This window comes from Suillus fuscotomentosus (genome assembly GCF_016647785.1).
Source record: "Suillus fuscotomentosus strain FC203 chromosome Unknown F5891scaffold_41, whole genome shotgun sequence".
NCBI classification, from domain to species: domain Eukaryota; kingdom Fungi; phylum Basidiomycota; class Agaricomycetes; order Boletales; family Suillaceae; genus Suillus; species Suillus fuscotomentosus.
Genome location: NW_024539553.1, coordinates 252,417 through 271,649, shown reverse-complemented (window position 1 = coordinate 271,649; position 19,233 = coordinate 252,417). Strand labels below are relative to the sequence as shown.

The window sequence follows — 19,233 nt, the reverse complement described above, 5'->3', positions numbered from 1 at the left end:
CTGGCAGATGCATCAAGAGGCTTGTCTTAAAGAGGCCAAATGTCATGAAGAGGCCCACATTGTCGAAGAGGTGCTCAATCTGGAGACTCAGCGGTGAGGCTTCTTATCTTTTGTCTCCAACATTTCCAATGTGGTAAGAAATGATCTTGCATTCAAAGGCTGCAACTTCACATGAAATACTGCAGCTCAAGATAAAAGTCCCTGAGGGGCAGCAGAGCATCAAATATCTTACCAATATATTTTCTGTATTGGAGATAGTAAGTCACACATGTGATATTGGAAAGGGCTTGAACTCACAACTACAGCTGGATGAAATCCCACGCAAGACTCTCGAGTCTGGCATTTTGTTACGCACTCAAATAGATCTGTTAGGTGGAGCCCTAAAGGGGTGTCGTCCGCTAATGTTCGTGACATAACCAGAAGGGTCCGGTGTAGTGACTGAGACTGGTGACGTCGAGTCAGCAGATATCAGAGACACACATGTCACGTGACTTATAAGATGGATGATGGCAGCAGAGCCTGATTAGTGATGGGAGGTTGAATGCGGAATGAAACTGAGAAACATTGGAATGAACCAACAGTAAGAGATACAATGCGCAGCACGCATGAGTCAGATAAGAGATAAGAGCAGATAAGGAAAGCCACATTGGTGGCATGAGTCAGGACGAGTCATAGCCCGAAGGCATATGTGCACATTGATGCGATAGGAGGAAGACGAGGGACGGGAGCAGTCCCGAGGATCCAGTCAACGGATAGTCGGTAAAGGAGTACGAGCCGGAGGCAGGCGAGGACAAGGATGAAGGAAAAGTGATAGGGGGGCCAAGTAGCCGATGTTACTTGTAACACATTTATACTACTATGACTGGAATGGTTCGTTATAATGTGTCCAATCCTAAGATTTTACTTACATTGGCTATAGCTAATTTTTCGGAGGAAAATTGCTCAGATTCACGAAGAGACTTGGTGGATGTGTAAAGAGGTATGGGACCGTGAACACAGAAGGAGCCACACATTGTGAAGAACCCTGCATGTATGAAAGATATGTAGAAATCAGGTGATGACAATAAAGGAAAATTAGCGTGACATATAGGGCAAGTTCAATGATATCGCAAGCGAGACAGAACTTGGATATACATTCTTTCTGGAAGATCGCACAGTTTATGTGACACCCAATGCATTGATTCGGAGGCTAGCGTACATCAACGCAAATGCAAACAACATAGCGGGATATGTATTGATGGTGAAACACGTGTGGAGGAGGAAGAATGACTTGATGAGGCCCAAGATGGACCCCTGAACAATATGACCCAAAGAGAATGTCACATAAGATAGACTCTAAACATCTATGAGACTATCAAAATGCCCCGATGAGGGATGATGACTGAGACAAATTGGATTCACCACCAGCAGCAGGTTGCATACAGTTTTGATCGTGATCAAGCATACATGAAGATTCTAAAGCAGCACAAGAGAATCAATAGGCGAGCAAAAGAGCAACCAAAGGCAATCACCTGGAGACCCAGATACAGATGGTGAATAGGGATTACAGACATGATTCTCATCTTCTCGCCCGACCACGTGCCACGCAAAAATGCAAGCAATACCAATTAGAACATCAGAATCAAGACTGGGCAGAATCTCGAACTCGACATCGGTTCATAGGAAGCAGTAAGAATTTCAGTGAACCAGGAACCTGGGCTGGAACGACCAAGCAACTGAGCAATCGAAGCATTTATAAAACAACTTGGTGATACTAGATCAAACATGATAGAGACAGGAAGATGACTGAGGAACATAATCATAGTACTATGTTCCTGTACATCATAACTCGTGTTTCACATGATCTGAAATGAGTGTAGCATAATGTGTTTCTAGCCATGTTCAATGAGGAATGGGTCAGTAAGGAATGAGCTGCCACTCCTGCCGACCCCGACGTTGATATGGATGTAAGTTATGACCTCAGGTGGGATGCTGAACCTGAGCCAGGCGGTGTTGACTTAGAGGCCGGTTATGACCTAGGGTGGGATTATGCACCCGATGGTGGTGATTATGACCTTGGGTGGGGTTTTGCACCCGATGGTAATGATGTATCTTCAGGTGAGGTGCTCCAAGAGTCTGTAGGAGTTGACCTCAGATGGGAAGCACCCACTGTGGATGCCTTGGATTCAAGATGTGCGATGATGGCATTGTCATGTAAGGTTGTTTTTGCCTTGATCATATATTTGCTGACCTTCGGAAGCAGACTCTACCATCAATGTTGACAATGAATATGATCTTGGGTGAGATGTTGTATCCAAGGATCAAAGCTGCAACTGTAAGTTTTTCATATCTCATATTATAATTATAATTATGATGAAGGTCTCTCAGCTATCGACATCGACGAGGTTTATGACCTCGGGTGGAATGACACTGCTACTGTGGATCGCGTGGAAGATCAGCAGGTGCAATCTGATTTGATTCCACTGAGCTCCAGCTCCAACTTTGTGGGAGATGAGGATTCAAATGCCTCTGCAGGTGTGATGAGTTCTAATGCCCAGCTGGGACCATCAAATCATACGCCCAATGTCCTTCATCAAGCAGAAGCCGCCATGGCTCATGCCCTCCGGAGGTTGAATGCTGTGGGTCACACCAACGGTGAGTGAGATTTCATATGAAGATGATTATGACTGATCTATCCAACTCAAGATGATGAACAAATGCATTGCATTATGCAAACCGCAGTTGACAGCCTCGGAAGATCTTATGCTCCCTCGAAGGTGAGGAGAGCAAATTCATGGTTGTTCGGCGCATACAGCGAGGCGAGGAATCAGGTGACCGAGGTGGGAGAAGACATTCTCTCAATCACCTGACTGCTACATCTCTACAATGGGATAATGGATCTGCTGGAAATTTTGGTGAAGGACCTCGAAAAATTGGAGAGCACACAGTGATTATACATAGATATAATTATGCTCTCATTGTAAGATAGTGTGATTTTATGTACCAACTCTCAATATGTCATAGTTAATGTCGTGTTGCTTTGCAAGTTCGTTTGGCTGGTGCCAGTGTCTTCATCTGACTTCTTGTGCATTTCGCGGGAGATGCATCTCCTGCATCCATTGGATCAGGATCTGCTCTAGCTCTCTTTTTATTTGGGCCTGGCTTATTCTGTGTTGGCACAGGTGCAGGCCTCTGACCCGATGGCGCCGGAGCTGATGCAGACTCAGTAGAGTTTGGGAGGATGGCTGAGGCACCCTCTTTGTCACTGGACTGCTGAACATGACCTCAGTGTGATGTTTCACCAGTACGAGAAGCAGGTCCAATCTTGCGAGCAGGATTCTGCTTCACCTGTTGATTCTCCAACACCCGTGGTTTCTTCACTGGAGGTTTCACCTTCTCTTGAGGTTCTTCAACTTCCAAATCTTCTGATGAGTCTTCATGCTGGCATTTCTTGCGAGCTGCTGAGACATGATGCATTGGCTGTTTTTCCTTGTGCTTCACTTTGACAAGCAACCTGTGAGGCTCATCATTGTTAGAGTCTGCCTCCAAATCTTCCCAGGATTCTTCAACAACATCATGTGTCTTTCTGACTTGCACCTGGTGCTGCGATACTTTCTGGACAGGTCTGTCATCATCTGTGCTACCAGTGGAATTGTCATCCATTTGATGTGATCGATTCTTCTCCCGGGACAATTTCCTTGTGGACTTTTTGGTCTTCTTCACTTTTGATGATCTAACAGTTGATTCCTCTTCAGTGTCTGACTCTACCACTCTCACAGGAGGCTCCACCCGATCCTTGCACCACCACCCATTGAATTTCAGAGTGGGACCATCTGATGACTCCTGTCGGTTATACCAGAATTCGAGCAAGGCTGTGGCTTCCTCCCGGTTCATCCTCGAGGGCTCCCGAATTTTTGTGCCATCAGGTAGGTACTTTCTTGGTGGCATCTTGTCTTGTCGGGATGATAGTTCTTTCCATGGAACCAAATCTTTCGGTCTCCCAGAGCACACTGCTGTGTTGAATTTCAGATGTCAGATTTATAAGGGCATGCAAGTCACCTACCGTAATGCCAATTTAAATATGCTCGGACCACCACCTTTCTGGTTCCAGAGTCCATTTTGTCATAGTTCAGGAGGACGGGGACACTGCTGTCTCCTATGTCCAGTATGTATGTGTTATCCTTCCTCCCGGCCTTATGCACCACACAATCATCTTCGCCATCACCATCTACTGGCAGCACATAAGTCAGAAGTAAATCATCTACCGAGATTGATGAACATTTCTTACCAAACAATTTCATCACATATGGCTCCCACTCGGGCAATATGACCTGCCAGTCACAGGTCTTTGTGAAACTTTCCGCCCCACCGAACTCATTGTTATAGTCATGGCTTTCAGGACATGAGACGTGTCTTGTTCGGGCGATGAAACTCCACTCACCCAGTCACCAACAGCTTGCCCTCTTCTGTCTTCCTCGCAGCCAATACAAACACCCTCATTCCAGCCCATTTGTACATCTCACTGGCGAAGTGGTGGACCATGCCCTCACTTTTCTTTTTGGCGATGTCTATCTGCACCTCAGGAGGAACACCCTGACTGTTCCACTCTTCTGCCATCTTGACGGCCTCCTGAATTTCTTCCTCTGTCAAAGACTCTATCAACACGCTCAAATACTTCGAATAATGCTGGATCATTTCTGTTGATCCCGGTTTTACCCCCGTGTCATCCTGTATCTTTTTCAACAGCTCCCATTTCCGGAGTGTGTCGATGACCCAACAATAAGTCCACCTCCTCCCTATGTTAATGTGGGGGGTTTGTGGTCCTGCTTCCTGCCTCCGTGATTGCAAAACCAATTTTAGTACACCTGAAAGATGCGAGGGATGAAATTGTTGTGTTGAGTCTGATGAAGGTGGGTTATGTGAATGAAGGAAATTGGAATATGCAACAGAATAATAAAGGAATGCACTCCTAGGGGCACAGCTCAGCTGGTGGAATGGAAGCCTAAGAAAACCACCTGAGGTCTCAAACCCAGGTGGGTACCGGTTAAACAGACTCAACCAAGCAAGTCTGTTTCGTCCTTGCCAACAAAATCTCCAACCAAGCAAGGTTCAGACATGATGCATCATCAATTGTTCCCAGACTACAATGTCAATTTTGAGCACGAGGGGCAAGGGCCCATTCCATTCTCAAATATGAAGAGGCAGAGGAAGAAAACAAAGGCAAGTCTGTTCCCACATCTCCATCCCCATCAACTGGTTTCAGGCTGATGCCATCATCCCAGGGTCCAAACAACTACCTCAGGGAGTGGAAACAAAGGACTGAGGATCATCTGGATATGTTCATGGCAAGGGAGGCTCCTCATTCAGACAGGGTGTGTTTGTTGTGCGACCGAGACAGAGCTTATAGGTGTCATGACTGTTTTTCCAAGCCAATCTTCTGCAGTGAGTGCTGCTGAACACAGCATGTCTGACTGCCATTTCATAAGATTAGTTGATGGAATGGAGACTTCTTCGAGGAGAGCTCATTGACGAGATTGGGCATGGAGTACTATCTCAGCCACAGGGGACTCCCATGCCCGATGAACGTGGGAGGGCCTGAAGAGATCCATTGGGAGAAAAAGGATGTCTTTGACAATGATTCGGTGGATATGCCAGTAGTCGAGGAATTTACTAATGATGAGGACGCCTCTTCCACCAATGGTATGTCAGGACACAAGGGAATACCCGTCGTCGGGTGCATCGCACGGGTAACGGTAGTTGACATCACGGGCATACATTATCTCATAATCTGTTTCTGCCAATGCACCGATGCTCCCGATGCAGAGAAACAGTTGTTTCAAATGGGTTTGTTCCCAGCCTCTTTCACCTGGCCTAGGACCACATTCACATTTGCCTTGCTGAACGATTTTGCACTTTTGCACTTGACACTTGGTTGGTGTAATACCTGGTCCAAACAAGTGTTCTCTTGAACAGATCAATGAAGGACTCATGCCCCTTGTCAGTGATCTCTTGCTAGCATGGGATCCAGGCTTCTTCTACATGCGCACCTCTCTGTACCCTTCTGGCTGTTCTTGTCGATCGGTGGTGATTCCATTGGTTTGCAATATCATAGGTGCTCGACAAGTCGGCAGCTTTTCAGGACCTATGAGCACAATCTTTTGTCCATACTGCCTCCTAATGAAGGATCACATTGAAGAAATGCCATCGAATAAATGGCCGATGTGATCCTGTGAAGAGCACAGGCAGGTTGCGGACATGTGGCGTGATGCACACAATCCTTCTAGAAAACGCAATCATACAGCCAGAATGGTCTTCTGCAGACACTCACTTCAAAGTTGATATTATATGCAGGTCACCCATATTCTATTTCACTTCTAATCCTATGGGTCTTTTATACTATTATGGGCCACACAAAGTAGACCATTTCATCCATATCCACAGAAAAGTACTGATGGATATATTTTGTTTTGAGCTTCTACTTTTCGTCCTTGCCATATTCGTTGTGTTTAAGCACATGAAAAACATCCATACCATTGCTGGGAAGAGACTTCACAACACAATGGCAACACTGGTCAAGTACAACACGATCTACTTCTTCATGTAAGCATCATCATGTTATCTTTTTTGTTATCAACTCAACTCCCTTATGCTTATTAGTGAAATGGCCAGATGTGGTATCGTCACGATGTTGTATCTTGGTCTTCCAATACACATCTTCACCATTAGACAAACAGTCCACACTGGGACACTTCCATGGGAGACACTGCCTATATGCTAATCTGAAAGTTCCTTGTGAAGGCTGTTTGTGGCAATGTTGGCTTCGTCGAGTATGTGCTGCAGCAAGCATTTGCACTCCTCCGCAGCACTGGCACGGTTGTTATATTCTGCCAGGGTTGCATTCAAAGCCTATGTCATGAATGAATTTGCTGGCAGACATGGCATTAGAGTACACACTACCAAAATTGCACCATTCGTGGATTGCAGACGATCCTGTAGATGGGTGAGCTCAGCTCAAGGCGAAGAAGGTGTGGGATTACCTGAACTTTGCTGACACTTTCCTTGGTGAGCCTGAGAGTAACAAGCTGGTCATTGAAACATTGCTGAAGAGCCTGTGCGAAGGTAAATATCAAAGACTGGATGGTGCGAGGCTGACTTTCAACAATGTTAGCATTTCTGCGAATCCAACTGTCATGATCAAAATCTCATTGTGAGAAGAGTGCTTGTACCTTTCATGTAGCTATCCTCTTCTCCCTTTGCATCTGCTAGTTGTGTGCATGCAGTTTGGAGTTCGTCAAGGAGTTGTTGTCGAGGCAATCAACTTTCTATTGTTTCCAGAACACCCTTCCAGTTCCGTGAGGCGCGTCCGGGTATCTATAAGCTCAGAACCCATATTTTGCAATTTTTCATGCAGAAGATCATGCACCTGTTGGGCTGCACACATAACATGTGGTGCTGCTTTCCCATATGAGGATGTGACTCACTCTGAGTAAGTTCAGATTGTAGCTCGGTTACAACTGTCCTCATCTTGCCCACGTTGGACAGATGCCTGGTACTGTCAAGAAATACTTCAATTGTTTGAAGTTACAACCTGGTGAGAGCAAAGATAACAGTTAGGAGAGTAGACTGACCTTGGAGGCCAGTACAAGGGTCATCCCGAAGTTCCTGAAGGCTTTCCATAGTTTTTCAGGCATTGTTTACCAAGGTAGATGATGGTTGAAATTGCATCCATAGTTCCTTACAAGAATCTCTGAGTTCAACATAGCTGCATGAGATCAGTGAATGGGAAACAGATACACGAGATATTCAGAAACCTCCTTGTTAGTCTTGTTAATTGCTTGCTTGTCAATTTAACTTGAGTGATTTCTTCGCATAGTTTTGTATTCTGATGAAGCAACTACTGCTGGTTCTGTTGGGAGAGATAAGCACCAAGTTTGGTCTGAATCTCAAGCTGGTATTCTACCTTGTGGCTGTATTCCTGCTGTAATGGTGTTGATGGGCATTGTGTGCTATAGAAAACTTATGAGAGTCAGCTTACCAATCTCACTAGCTCAACCTTCACTTCACAACAATTGGTAGCCATTTTTGTGATGATGAGGTCATTTATGGTCATATCATTCTCAAGGGCGCCTAAACCCGAACTGATCCCTTCTGTGACCGTCTTTGATGGGGAATTTTGATGATCTTCAGGATAATGTTGAGAAGGTTTGTTTGCATGCATCATAAACTGTTAGTTATATGATTATTCGCCTCTACAGTATGCATTTCTATGTCTTCTATGTGCCTTACTTACTATTTACATGACTTCTTGATCTCCCTAGGACATCCATAGGTTGAGTTATTACTTACCTTTTGATTGTGGCTTGTCTGTTTACATTTGTTTACCATACATCGCCCATATCCCAGAGTCCAGTGCTCCTTGCCTCTTTGGCAACTTACTCTGGACTCTAGGTACTGTACAACTTCACTACACCATTCAATAGATTGGCAACTTACTCTGGACTCTAGTCTGATCTCTTCTGGTCTCTCAGTAGCCTCTAGAAGCAGCCCACTTCAATCTCATCTTAACACAGAGCGCCAACAGCAGCAAGATAGGGCACACCACACATGAATGACACCTCAGCGGTTTGAGGTGATTGAGAGCGAGAAAGACAAAGATTGGGCTCCATAGGAGTGGTGACAGGCTTGCAATCAGCCATGCCAAAGTGTTCAAGGATGTCTAGGGAGTACTGATGCTGAGAGAGTGATATGGTGCGACTGGGACGGTCTCTGTCTATCTTGATACCAAGAAGTTGAGTGGTAGGACCAAGGTCGCGAAGTTTAAAGTGCTGGGAGAGCTGAGAGATGATTTGGTCGATGGCAGTTAGGGATTTGGATGCAAAGGTCATGTCATCCACAAAGACAGGCAGAATGATGCAGTCTTCACCTTGAGAATAGACATATATTGTTGCATCGGAGTACATCTGCCTGAATCCAAGAGATTTGAGCACAGCTCTCATCTTCTTGTTCCAGCGATTGCCCCATTGCTTGGTGCCATAGATGGACTTGTCTAGAAGACACACACGTCTCTTAGGATTGTCCTCAGCAAAGCCTTCGGATTGCTCCATGTAACCTCGCAGTCCATCTCTCCATTGAGATGAGCATGAGAGACGTTGACAGAGTGAAGGTGGAGGTCATGAATGGCAGCTATAGTGAAGACAATTTGAACGGTGGCCATACATATGGTGGGAGCAAATATCTTGAGGGTAGCCCTTGGCCACAAGGCATCCCTTGTGGCGCTCTATGGAGCCATCAGCATTGCGCTTGACTTTGAACACCCACCTGGAGCCCAATGACCTTATAGTTTTTTGGCCTTTCGACTAATCTCCAAGTCCCATGGCTCTGATGAGCAGCCAACTTCTCAAGTGCAGCTTGGCGCCATTGCTCTGTATCAGGACAACACAGGGCCTCTACAAATGACATTGGCTCAGCTGAGGTGGCCACAGAGTAATACACCTCAAAGCCCATATGCACCACCCCCCCCCATGAGTCAGCATCTCATTAGAGTCAGCATCATCATCAACATCAGAGTCTGGAATCACCCTAGACTCGATGTGGGCAAGGAAGGGTAGGGCTGAAGCGCACTAGTAGGCCTTTTGGAGAGAAGCAAATGCCTCTCATTGAAGTCAGCACGTTCTGAAATAACAGTGTGCTTGGAGGTGGGGTTATACAACTTCCAGCCCTTGTAGCCATCTGGATAACCAATGAATATGTACTTTTCCATATAGGACTCGAATGCAGAGCGCTTGTCCTTCTGCACATGCCATGCACATAGGCAGTGCACCCCCACACTCTCAGGTGGGAACATTAGGTTTTCACCTATGCCACAGTTTGTAGGGCATGGCATTATCCACTGCAGCAGTGGGGCACCTGTTCCATACATGAACCAAAGCTGCAAGACACTCACCCCAGAAGGCCTTTGCAAGGCCAGACTCGTCCAACATGGTGGTGATGCGCTCAGCTAGAAGCCTGTTGGCCCACTCAGCAACACCATTCTGCTGAGGATGAGCCCTGACTGTGTGCTGCCACACTATGCCACACTGGGTAGTAAAGTCAATGAAAGTATTGGACATGTACTCGCACCTTTGTTGTCCCTCAGAGTCTTGAATTTTCGCTTAGACTAGTTCTCAGCATAAGCCTTGAATGTCTTGAACGCCTCAAAGACATCTGACTTAGCCTTGATAGGCAGGACAAAGCGGTAACACGAGTAGTCATCAATGAATGTGACCCAATAGTGATAATCACTGAAAGTGTGGTAGGGGAGCTGGTGAACTCATCAGTGTGAACAAGCTCCAAAGGACGGCTCGCCCTCCACTCGCTAGGAGGGAAGGGGTTGGCATGCATCTTACTAGCAAGGCAAGGCTCGCAGATGGGGTCTGGCAATGCCCTTGAGTCCAACCTAAGTCCAGTGACCAGATTGCAGTTGATAAGCATCCTGACACCAGCTATGTGGTGATGAGTGAGTCATCTATGCCAGAGGGCAATGTCCATAGGACATGTAGAGGCTGAGGAAGTGAACTCAGTCATAGGAGAGGTGGTGCCATCCAGAAACGTGGTGTTGTTAGAGTTGATAGAGGCATAGAACAGAGGAGAGCCCTTAGGTCGACAGAAGGTCATGTGAGAATATTGTGAATTAAGCTGTGAGTGTTTGATTGAAGGATGCAGTGATTTAATAGTAGCATATCTTATAGGAGTACACACTGTTATTATTTTACATCAGAGATCTTAATACATTTTATATGTTGCAAAAACATCAAATCTCCACTACCTACTTCAATGCTCTGCCTCAGAACATGCACAAATTATCCATTGTTTTCTGCACACAACAGGTGGAAAATACAGCATTATCCTTGAAGGAACATGATGAATTTTGGCATCATGTCCCACACACAGAAAATCATTGAAACATAAATTATTATTTTTTCAATGTTTTGACAGACAAAATGAAGGTACACTGGTCCAAGTAGTGCTGCTAAGAACCAAGAACTATTCGGCGGGGAAATGAGAACAAAATGGTGTGACAATATAGAAGGGTTTTTTGAGAAGATTTTTAGTAATGGTGAAGCGATGAGTATAGAGGCAAGGTTGAGAGTGGGGGCGCAAGTGTGAAGACGAAACATTTCGAGAGGCTAAGACTTTCTGTAGAGCAAAGTTTGCTTTGAGCAGGGAACCAACATATGATTCTGCTGTTGTTATGAGTGTACATGAGCAGTATAAATACATTTTCGAGTACTTTACCTGAAATAAGAATGGGGAGCATATGGCGAGGTGAAAATACTTTTGTGAAACAAGGGTATTGTGAAGTTTGAGCACAAGGTAAGATAACGGAAAAAGAGAGAATGGAGAAGTGAGAGAATGTATCCACATAACTCGGATGCGAAGTGTAGAGCTTTCTTGCATCCGTGAGTCACGTGGACTTTGTGAATGACAGTTCTCAGATTTCCTTTTTGAGGTGCAGGCCGTGCGTAGAGGATAGACAATCCTTACACATGTCATGGCCCATGGGACACAGAAAATTGATGAATCCTTTAAGTCAGCCTTTCTTATGCACAACCAGCTGCTTTTGCTCCTTGACATCACTTGGCATTAATTTGCATTTCTTTCTGCCTGTGAAACTGCAGTTGGTGTATTTAGTACATGACTGCCTCAGTGCTGCACCAAGCAGTCCAGTTGTTGGCTTGTGACATGGATGGTTCACATTTGAACCCCAAAAAAACCAAACATGATCACTCTGAACAGTTTGCAAAGGTTCAATCCAGGGTTTGTCGACTCTGGTAGAGCTGGAGCCAGGTTTGGCACTTGCGCCCCCACTCTCAACCTTGCCTCTATACTCATCGCTTCACCATTACTAAAAATCTTCTCAAAAACCCTTCTATATTGTCACACCATTTTGTTCTCATTTCCCCGCCGAATAGTTCTTGGTTCTTAGCAGCACTACTTGGACCAGTGTACCTTCATTTTGTCTGTCAAAACATTGAAAAAATAATAATTTATGTTTCAATGATTTTCTGTGTGTGGGACATGATGCCAAAATTCATCATGTTCCTTCAAGGATAATGCTGTATTTTCCACCTGTTGTGTGCAGAAAAAAATGTATAATTTGTGCATGTTCTGAGGCAGAGTATCCTGCAATCATGTTTCATTTTTTTTTCTCTGAACATAATAAATGTTTTTCAAGTGTTGTGCAGGAGGAATATGCTGCAAACATTATGTATTTATTCTTACAAAACATGGGGCATGTTTCATAAATTTCCTCTTATCAAATATACAAATGAAAGTTTGAAAGTTTCTTTGCTTTTCCTTAACAAAACATTGTCAAAATATTTATTATTATTTGTTATATGATTTTTCAATGTTCTTGGATCAAACATATGGTGAACAGGATGAAGTAATTGAGATTTTTGATACACAGAACATTGGAAAAACAGAGGCAAAAAAATCAACATGATTGTAAATTGTTATTTGAGAAATGATGAATGAAAAATATAGACTGTTTCTTGAGGGTGTCATATCCCGTATTCCGGACCTACGTCTGATAATATTCCCACGCCTCATCCGGACCTTTGGACGCCTTATCCATGTCTCCAGTCCTCTACCCATCCGGATCCCTGCACCTCTGCACATCCACATCCACACATCCAGATCCAGATCCCTTTACCTCCGTACATCAGACCTCCATACCTCCACAGCTAGCCTGCTTCATTCATCCTTTGTCCTATCGCCCTAATGTCATATCCCATACATCCACGCATCTCATCTGGACCATATCCAATCCAGTCCCATCCGATCCAATATACAATAAGCTACTTAATTCATTTCCTGTGCATATAACGTTAACACAGCCTATCCGGTATTTCCTTGTTTCCGGTATCTTGGTTATACTTACTACCAGTATGCTTACTGATCCATTAACCTATGCTTTATTTCCGACTTGCATTTGACAACTTTGCTTATGCTTCGTACATACATAGCTTTGGACCTTTGCTTATTGATCTATCCGATAGTCATTTAGTATATAAACTCTTGTATATGTCCTGTAGTTCCTCAGTCTGAATATCATATTGGTCCTTGCACTAGATCTCACTCTAAATCCTCATATCAGTTCTAGTCTTCCAACTTAGTTGTTATCCATCTCAGGCCTAGGGAGTTTCTCCCTAGGCCGGAGCCCTGCTTATCCGATACTCTGCTCATCCGCTCATCTGATCCTCTGTAGTTTCCGGGAGTTCATCTGGATCTTTCCCGCGGTCCTCCGGACCTATTCTGCTTCGGACTTTGTCCTTGCAGCCTTTCCTCTGTTTACTTCTACTTAAGACAAGTCCTGAGTAGCCATTATACATATCCGTATCAGGACGAAACCTCATCGTAATTTCCAGAAGTTCCTCCAAAACTTTCCTGCACTCATCCGGAAGTTACTTGCACCCGTCCAGAAAGTCCTTAGGGCACATACTCGGGTAAGAGGTGCAGCACACGAGCTGAAGCCAAGCCCCTCAGAATCAGTCCTACCCTTTGTGCATGGTCTTAACAGAGGGAAAATGACTCATTTTTAGATTATGTCTTGCATACAGAAAATCTTCAATACATTCATTATTTTTTTTTCAATGTTTTGATACACACAACGCAAGGAAATTTTTATCTTCTAATTCAATGTTTTTTGGATGTTTGGTGGAGGAAAATGAGGAAATGCCTACAATGTTAGTGGACTCAGAGTTTCCTTGCTTTGATGAACTTTTTGTTTCTTACTATGGTGTCCAATATCACTTGAATGTGGACATGCTGATATCAAATATTTTTCACTCATTTTTTTTATTCAAATCAAAGTAATACATATGTTTCAAAGCAGTCCACAACAAAGAACTCTTTAACCTTTGACATGCCTTAACATGAAATGTCATTAAATAAATCTTTGGTGTCTTAAAATGACACTTTTAAATTCTTCTCATATCTCCAGAGTACAAGATAGATATACAAGCTCACATTCCAGCTGCCCTCTATATTCTACATAAACTTCATTCTAATCTATGATTCATCTGAGGACCTGCTTCCACTAATACATGTCATAAATAACAACCCAGGTCATCACAAATATACTGCAGCAGATAAGTATGAACCATGTGCTCAAGCTACAAATGCATATTGTATTGCATTGCAACACAAATATAAGACAACTAACTATATAGCTTTCATATATGATAAGGAGTTAGAAGATATTTCACACATTCTAAATATTGATTTTAATAAGGATGATAAAAACAAAGATGATCTTTATGATGAGTGTGAGTTTGTAGAGACCATGGATTTAGTTTTTTGTACCTAGCTTCTTTGTTGCAAGATACACTACTAGTGCTAGCTACCAATTTTTTGGTCTCAGGTGAAGCTGAAGGAGCAGGATAATAGACAGCGATGCCTTGTGCAGAGCTGTAGAAAGGAAGGATTTGTTCTATCTTGGTATAGTAGGGCCAACTGGTAGTCTTGAACTATAAATAGATAATAAGGATTGTGTTCAATAAAATTGAGTGATATTATTACACACCTTCTTGCTAATATGGTCCTCCTAGACAGTAGCAGGGCTCTCTATATTGACCTCATGCTCAATTATCCCAATAATAACCTAATTTATTGTAATATACCAGGATAGTGTTATATGTTAGCTTTAACTATGTAGATATTAGCAAGTATACTGATAGTGGTGATCAATGTAAGATAACATACTAACATCCATTTATTTTTATATCAGGGCTCTATGTTTGGAAGCTCATATGTCTGCTTGCTTGTAATCTGTTGCATAGCTTCATTAAAGGTAGGCATTGGCACGGGTATGGGTAACCCGTGTGGGTCACGGGTATGGATACCTCGTGGGTACGGGTATGGGTTGGCACACTAGGTACCCGTTACCCGTCCAGTCAGGTACCATACCCGTCACACCCAAAATGGTAGCCTCGCACATGGCATATATTGAAACTGTACAGCATTAACATAACTTTATTTTCATCACTACACACAGTAATACACCCAAGCCTGTGCCTCTGGACTCTCACAGGCTTCGCGAACCCCACCATAACTCCATCCATGTTCTGCAAGCGTGTTAGTAAGCTGACTGAAAAGGCAGCACAAGCTATTGCAGAGGGTGGTCAAAAGCTAAAGCAGAAGGTCAGTACCGGCAGCCAAGAGACTTTGCAAGCCAAGAAAGCGAAAAATGTACCCTTGACATCAAAGAAGGCAGCTACGACCTCACGAACCGATCCTTCGACATCTGAAGACTCAACCATACAAGCCCCTGTTCCTCGTGTGTCAAGTCAACGAGCCACAGTCCAAACCGAAGAAGAGGACAATGCCTCTCTCGCCAATGCTATTGTTGTCGAGTCCAGTGATACATCATCTGATATGAGTATCAAGGCACCTGAATCAGATGCGGAGGCATCAGATAATGAGCTCGGCAAGTCACCTACCTAGTATAATATAATTATGTTAATCAGCCTCAACAGAATGGCTACGAAAAGGATGGACTTCACCTGTATACGCATTCTTCGAGCCAACACCCAGTATCGAGTACACCAATGGGAGACGCTCGCACGTATTCAAGTGCCTGGGAAAGAGCTGTAATCAGCGTGTTCAACGTTACCTTGACAAGGGAGATGCCAAATCAACCAGTAACATGGCTAAGCATGTTAAGAGGTGTTGGGGCGAGACTGCGTATGAAGCTGCACAGGAGGCTAAGACAGCTGAATCAGCACGTGAATCCATAGTGGGTAGTATACTCACCACAGGCTCGATCATGTCCTCGTTCGAACGAAAGGGCAAGGGCAAAATAACATACTCACATAGGCAACATACTAAATCTGAGACCAAGTGAGCCCACGAAATGTGCATCATATGTGTGACTCACTATGTTTGTAGGGCTGAGATTGTGAGATGGGTGTCAGAGAGTCTTCGCCCATTCGAAGTCGTTAACGATCGAGGTTTTCGGTCCTTAATGAAGACAGGATGGCCAGAGTATTATATACCCTCACCATCCACAGTGTCGCGTGATGTTAAGCTCGTTTTTGCGAACGTGAGGAAACGAATCGCACGGATGTTGCAAGATTACGACGGCGACCTTAACTTTGCCACTGATGCGTGGACATCGCCGAACCATAAAGCATTTGTCGCCGTCTCGGTGCACTTGGAACATGAAGGTCAGCCCCTTGCGATGCTTCTTGACATTGTCGAGGTCGCAAAAGTATGTATTGCTGCAAATCAACATGAGCAAGGACTAATGATACTGCTAGTCACAGTCAGGCATAAATCTTGCGGAAGCATTCGCGAAGATACTAAATGACTTTGGGATTTCAGATAAGGCAAGGTTTAAGATCAACAACAAAATGACTTACTTATTTTTGTCAGATGCTGAGTGTGACTGCTGATAATGCGTCAAGTAATGACACGATGATGACAGAACTCGCGAAGCTCATTGATCACTTTGGCGGAGAAGCAGCACACACGTGTTGCTTCTTGCATATCATCAATCTCGTGGCCAAAAGTTTGATAAGAGAGTTCGATGTACCGAAACACAAAACTGCCGAGTCACTTGACAGCGCAGAACAGGACCTCCAAGATATCGCGGGTGACATTGACATTGAGGATGAAGCTACTATAGCGGCAAATGGTGATGGGGATCCAAGCGCTGATGACGCCGACGATACAGAGGGTTGGATTGACGAAGTAAATGAGCTGGATGATTTTGATCATGATGCACTGCAGGAAAACATCCGGCCTATCAAGTGGGTCCTAGTCAAGGTGAGCAGAAAGGGACTCTACACACCTGTTGGTTTACTGACTGCAAAAAGCTTCGTAAACTGGCCTACAAAATTATTCACTCAACCACACTCCTGCTGCCGGAATGGAAAGAAGTACTCACTGAACTCAATCTTACTGTCAGGATTATGCCCCGGGACGTCTCAACCCGCTGGAATTCAATGTTCGATATGTTGAATTTTGCGGTTGAATATCGAAAGGCTATCGACACGATTACGGATAGACGAAGACTAGGACTGGGGATGTTTGTGTTGAGTGACGAGGAATGGGCGCTCGCAAAACAGTTGTGTGAGGTCTTGAGGGTATGTCACACGTGTGACGTGACACAATGTCCTATCGCTCACACTTTAAGTTTGCAGATTTTGAAGCACGCTACACAATTCTTTTCACGCGGGATGCCCAATCTCGCTGTGGTCATTCCCGCCATGGATCATATTGACAATGTCTTCACTACTGGCATCATCAACACTCACATACATACTTGATCCCGCTATATGCGCAGCCCTCAGCCTCGCAAAGAAGACTTTAAACAGGTACTACTCTCTCACAGATAGGTCAGAGACCTACCGTATTGCAATGGGTATGTGTTATAGTCTTTTTTTTTTTGCGCTAACATCTGCGTTTGTATTAGTTCTTCACCCATGTTACAAGCTCGAGTATTTTAAGGCCGCAGATTGGGAGGACAAATGGATCACTGCCGCACGCAACATCGTGCAAAAAGTGTATGAGCATTCCTATGCTTCACGCAGTGTCCCTGCCAGTGACGAAGTTGAGGCAGTTGTAAACACAATTCAGGTGTGCACCAATTTTTTATTCTAATCACATTCTTTATATTTAAACTATTCTAGGATGACGACGCCAACATCTTTGACAACTTACCAACTCTCACGAAGCCCGCATGTCCATCTGTGGTCAGTGAACTCGATGCCTACCTCAATGAGAGCATCGAGACAGTGGACGACGTTCTCGGATGGTGGAAACACCAACAGTCGACATACCCGCATCTCTCTCGAATGGCCCTTGACTACTTGTCAATCCCTGGTATGTCTTTTGCTGCACGTTGGATCTCACTCCGAGTCTACTGATATATTTTTCAGCAACATCGGTTGATGTTGAACGGACATTCTCTCGCGGCCGTTTGCTGCTTTCACATGTCCGTTCTCACCTTTCCGCACAAACAACTTGCGCGCTTCTTTGCCTGGGCTCATGGAGTTTACTTGGGTTAGTAAAGGACAAGGATGTAATGTCTGTTACCCGGCTGCCTGACCTTCAAGGTGAGGAGGATGAGCTCAGTGAAGGATGGGATGATATTGTATTAGCATAATCCATGTATCTACATTGTTTTTGAACCATTTTGAAGCTTGCACCCGTTTCATACCCACAGTGGGTGTCGTACCTGTGTCATACCCGTGGCTACCCGCTGCACCCGCTGTGACACCCATACCCGTTGGTACCCTTGGGTATACGGGTACGGGTATTCACCAGGTACGGGTGCGGGTTACATGCTGGGTACCCGCGGGTTTACCCGTGCTGATGCCTAATTAAAGGTTGCATTCTTAAAGGACATTTCTGAGGAATGTATTGATTTCATCAGGGTTTTACTGGGCCTTTGACTGAGCATTTTTTTCTTATTAGCTTGACAACCTACAACTGAGTACAGAGAATGACAGCAGTACTTCTTTAGGGGATATAATGCCTAGGGTGTCCCCCTATATATTCTATCAATATGATCTGTTTATACAGTGATATGATGTTGACACATATTTTCTTAATATTAGGTACACTTGGGGTAACTGTAATTGAGACTGTCAAATCTTCAGGCACAAAGCCTAAAGAGGTGAGCCTTTATAAAGTCAGTGTCTTGGAAAGCAATGACAGCAAGTGAAATTGTTAACTCAGACAACTATAAGGAATCAAAGATTACCTTTGACTTACATATAAAAGCCAGTACCTCATTTAGCAAAGATTCAACCAAGACTGGTGATGACCAGCTGAATGAGATGAGGGTCCAATATAGATAGGTAGGGGAGAAGGAGCTGGTTATAAGGGATATGAGTTTAAATCTAGTTATTAATATTTGTGTTCTATATAAGTACAAAGCATAAGGTGATATGAATGAGGTCTATGGCTGACATAAGCAAAACCTGACTTCACACCTTCTTTCTTCTTGCCATCATCTCATACATTTCACCAATACAAAACTACACATCTCAGCCTTACAACTTGTGTCCCTAATACAAAAATAATATACTACTATCAAAGCTCAAGCTTTTGAACTGTTAAGTAGTGTCTGGATGACCACCAATGACACCCTTCATGTACAATGACAACTTCAAGTCACAGAAAATGATCATCTGGGCTTTAAACAATAATACTTAGCTGAGGAGGAAAGAGTGTCTTCGCCTTGACAAAGAAGTGGCTAAAAAT

The 19,233-nt window shown here is 44.1% G+C and overlaps 6 protein-coding genes across 6 annotated transcripts; 4 read left to right on the top strand and 2 right to left on the bottom strand.

The window, feature by feature from the left end:
* Window positions 1-1,940: 1,940 nt before the first annotated feature.
* Window positions 1,941-2,849, top strand: F5891DRAFT_1191163 (uncharacterized protein; the record flags this gene model as incomplete). The annotated part of the gene is made up of 3 exons (XM_041367418.1): window positions 1,941-2,193; window positions 2,368-2,634; window positions 2,686-2,849. 3 exons carry the CDS (start codon window positions 1,941-1,943, stop codon window positions 2,847-2,849), a joined length of 684 nt encoding a protein of 227 aa, XP_041223757.1.
* Window positions 2,850-3,264: 415 nt separating this feature from the next.
* On the bottom strand, window positions 3,265-4,674 carry F5891DRAFT_1191162 (uncharacterized protein; the record flags this gene model as incomplete). The annotated part of the gene is made up of 4 exons (XM_041367417.1): window positions 3,265-3,992; window positions 4,043-4,210; window positions 4,268-4,371; window positions 4,421-4,674. 4 exons carry the CDS (start codon window positions 4,672-4,674, stop codon window positions 3,265-3,267), a joined length of 1,254 nt encoding a protein of 417 aa, XP_041223756.1.
* Window positions 4,675-5,474: 800 nt separating this feature from the next.
* Window positions 5,475-5,903, top strand: F5891DRAFT_912964 (uncharacterized protein; the record flags this gene model as incomplete). Its single annotated transcript, XM_041373655.1, has 2 exons — window positions 5,475-5,564; window positions 5,697-5,903. Coding segments are annotated over 2 exons (297 nt in total), but the record flags the coding sequence as incomplete, so codon positions are not given.
* Window position 5,904: 1 nt separating this feature from the next.
* On the top strand, window positions 5,905-6,204 carry F5891DRAFT_955976 (uncharacterized protein; the record flags this gene model as incomplete). The annotated part of the gene is made up of 1 exon (XM_041375374.1): window positions 5,905-6,204. A coding segment is annotated over one exon (300 nt), but the record flags the coding sequence as incomplete, so codon positions are not given.
* A 549-nt stretch (window positions 6,205-6,753) lies between these two features.
* On the bottom strand, window positions 6,754-7,670 carry F5891DRAFT_1191161 (uncharacterized protein; the record flags this gene model as incomplete). Its single annotated transcript, XM_041367416.1, has 4 exons — window positions 6,754-6,885; window positions 6,934-6,969; window positions 7,017-7,127; window positions 7,608-7,670. The coding sequence occupies 4 exons, from the start codon at window positions 7,668-7,670 to the stop codon at window positions 6,754-6,756; spliced, it is 342 nt and encodes a 113-aa protein (XP_041223753.1).
* A 6,887-nt stretch (window positions 7,671-14,557) lies between these two features.
* On the top strand, window positions 14,558-15,465 carry F5891DRAFT_982076 (uncharacterized protein; the record flags this gene model as incomplete). Its single annotated transcript, XM_041377189.1, has 4 exons — window positions 14,558-14,633; window positions 14,678-14,710; window positions 14,802-14,867; window positions 15,017-15,465. The coding sequence occupies 4 exons, from the start codon at window positions 14,558-14,560 to the stop codon at window positions 15,463-15,465; spliced, it is 624 nt and encodes a 207-aa protein (XP_041223752.1).
* Between the last annotated feature and the right edge of the window lie 3,768 nt (window positions 15,466-19,233).